This window comes from Sciurus vulgaris (assembly GCF_902686455.1).
Source record: "Sciurus vulgaris genome assembly, chromosome: 2".
Lineage (NCBI taxonomy): Eukaryota > Metazoa > Chordata > Mammalia > Rodentia > Sciuridae > Sciurus > Sciurus vulgaris.
This window is the reverse complement of record NC_136462.1, coordinates 152715255-152717969: the sequence shown is the minus strand read 5'-3', so window position 1 is coordinate 152717969 and position 2715 is coordinate 152715255. Positions and strand designations below refer to the sequence as shown.

Here is a 2715-nt window from a genome sequence, read left to right as displayed (position 1 = left end):
TTCAGCAATTGTACAATTAGTGCTTCCTTCCAACTCTCCCAACGGAGCTTTCCTTTCTTTTTCTTCTATAATAATATCAATAAGGTCATTGTAAGAAACAAATGAATTAACATAGTTTAAACATTTAGATCAGTGCCTGGGAAGTAGTGCTTTTTACATCTGGGGGAAAAAGACAACTTATTAAGAATATGTAGGCGCCGCGCGTGGAGGCGCGGGCCGCTTGCCCCTCGCCCCTCGGACTCCGGTGCCCGTGGGCCAGACACCATGAAGGAGACGCCGCTCTCAAACTGCGAGCGCCGCTTCCTCCTCCGCGCCATCGAGGAGAAGAAGAGTTCTTGGACAGGTTTCCTGTGAACTTGTGTCTCCAAAACTCAATCGGGCAACGGAAGGTATTCTTTTTTTTAACCTTGAACTCTCTCAGATGGCTGCTCCAGCTTTTGAACCTGGCAGGCAGTCAGATCTCTTGGTGAAGTTGAATCGACTCTTGGAAAGATGTCTAAGAAATTCAAAGTGTATAGACACTGAATCTCTTTGTGTTGTTGGTGGTGAAAAGGTTTGGCAGATACGTGTGGACCTACATTTATTAAATCATGATGGAAATATCATTGACGCTGCCAGCATTGCTGCCATCGTGGCCTTGTGTCACTTCCGAAGGCCTGACGTCTCTGTCCAAGGCGATGAAGTTACCCTGTATACTCCTGAAGAGCGAGATCCTGTACCATTGAGCATCCACCACATGCCCATTTGTGTCAGTTTTGCCTTCTTCCAGCAAGGAATGTATCTCTTGGTGGATCCCAATGAACGAGAAGAACGGGTAATGGATGGCTTGCTGGTGATTGCCATGAATAAGCATCGAGAGATTTGTACCATCCAGTCCAGTGGTGGGATAATGCTGCTAAAAGATCAGGTTTTGAGATGCAGTAAAATAGCTGGTGTGAAAGTAGCAGAAATTACAGAGCTAATACAGAAAGCTCTGGAGAATGACCAGAAAGTTAGGAAAGAAGGTGGAAAGTTTGGCTTTGCAGAGTCTATAGCAAATCAAAGAATCACAGCATTTAAAATGGAGAAGGCCCCCATCGATACCTCAGATGTAGAGGAGAAAGCAGAAGAAATCATCGCTGAAGCTGAGCCTCCTCCAGAAGTTGTTGCTGAACCTGTGCTGTGGACTCCTGGAACTGCCCAGATTGGAGAGGGAATAGAAAATTCCTGGGGTGCACTTGAAGACTCCGAGAAGGAAGCTGAGGACGAAGGTGGCAGTGACGAAGCTGTCCTTCTTGACGACATGAAGATGGACACGGCAACAGAAGTTTCCGACATTGGAAGCCAAGATGCCCCTATAGTACTCTCAGATAGTGAAGAAGAAGAAATGATCATTTTAGAACCCGACAAGAATCCGAAAAAAATAAGAACACAGACCGTCAGTGCAAAACAAGAAAAAGCACCAAGTAAAAAGCCAGCAAAAAAGAGAAAAAAGAAGAGAGTTGTTAACTAACAATAGTTGCATATTTGCATATGTAGCTAATAAAGGTAATTTATTCAGTGCAAAAAAAAAAAAAAAAAAGAATATGTAGCCTACAATCTTAATCCAATCTTGGTTGGGTTCAGATCCCATTTGGTTTCCTCCTTTGCAAAGCTGAGATAATGCTGGTTCTGGCAATACATGCCTGTAACCCCAGTGACTCAGGAGGCCACGGCAGAAAGATCACAAGTTCAAAGTCAGATTCAGCAGCTTAGCGAGGGCCTAAGCAAATTATTGAGACCTTGTCTCAAAGTAAAAAATAAAAAGACAGGGGATGTGGCTCAGTGGTTATGTGCCCCTGGATTCAATCCCTAGTACAAAAAAAAAAAAAAAAAAAGCTGTGATAATATATCAAATGAGCCAATCCATGCATATCACACTAAGTAAGTAAAACCTTGACAAAAAGAAAGCCCCATTATATTTGCTTTTATTCGGGGTAGTACCAGTAAGTGCTGGTATTGCCAGAGTAACCAGCCATCCTGGTTTGCCTGGATTTGTCATGGGCTTATCACTGAAGGCCCATGTCCTAGGAATCCCTGAGTCCCAGGCAAACCAGGAAGATTGGATACAGAGGCACAGTGAGAATTTTAAGAGCTCTCATTTCATTGTTCCAATAACCCTGTGCTTTATACATGCAAAAATAGGAACTCCAGATAGATTAGTAATTTGCCCAGGTGACACAGGTGTAAAGGAAAGAGCCAGGAGGCCCTAGAATTGGTTCTGGGTCACCCCACTTTATGTACTATGCATCTTTGCTAAGAAGAAGCTATGTTGTGTAGAGGCTGATTCACAATCACCTGAGATCATCTTCTTTAAAAAAAAATGTGACAAAATGTGCACAACATAAAATTTAGCATCTTAACTACTTTAAAATATACACTTCAGTGGCATTAAGTACATTTCCCAATATCTTGCAACCATCACTATCAACCACTTTCTGAAATCATGACATCATCATCTTTTCACAATGTAGGGACGTCAACAGCTAACCATTACACAAGTGTCAATAATGTTGTTGGTGATATTTTTTGGTTTTGTTTTGTTTTGTTTGTACTGGGGGTTGAACACAGGGGTGCTTAACCACTGAGACATATCTACATCCCAGGCCCTTTTTAATTTTTGAGACAGGGTCTCACTAAGTACTGAGTGTAAGCTCAGGGGCAGGCCTAGTGGCCAAATAAAATCGGACTGAAAGT

The 2715-nt window shown here is 42.7% G+C and overlaps 1 protein-coding gene across 1 annotated transcript; it reads left to right on the top strand.

Moving 5' to 3' along the window:
* The first annotated feature begins 218 nt into the window (after nucleotides 1-218).
* On the top strand, nucleotides 219-1557 carry LOC306651193 (exosome complex component RRP45-like). The gene is given in 2 exon segments (XM_079123668.1): nucleotides 219-326; nucleotides 328-1557. Coding segments are annotated over 2 exon segments (1227 nt in total). The 5' UTR covers nucleotides 219-264; the 3' UTR covers nucleotides 1493-1557.
* The last annotated feature ends 1158 nt before the right edge of the window (nucleotides 1558-2715 follow it).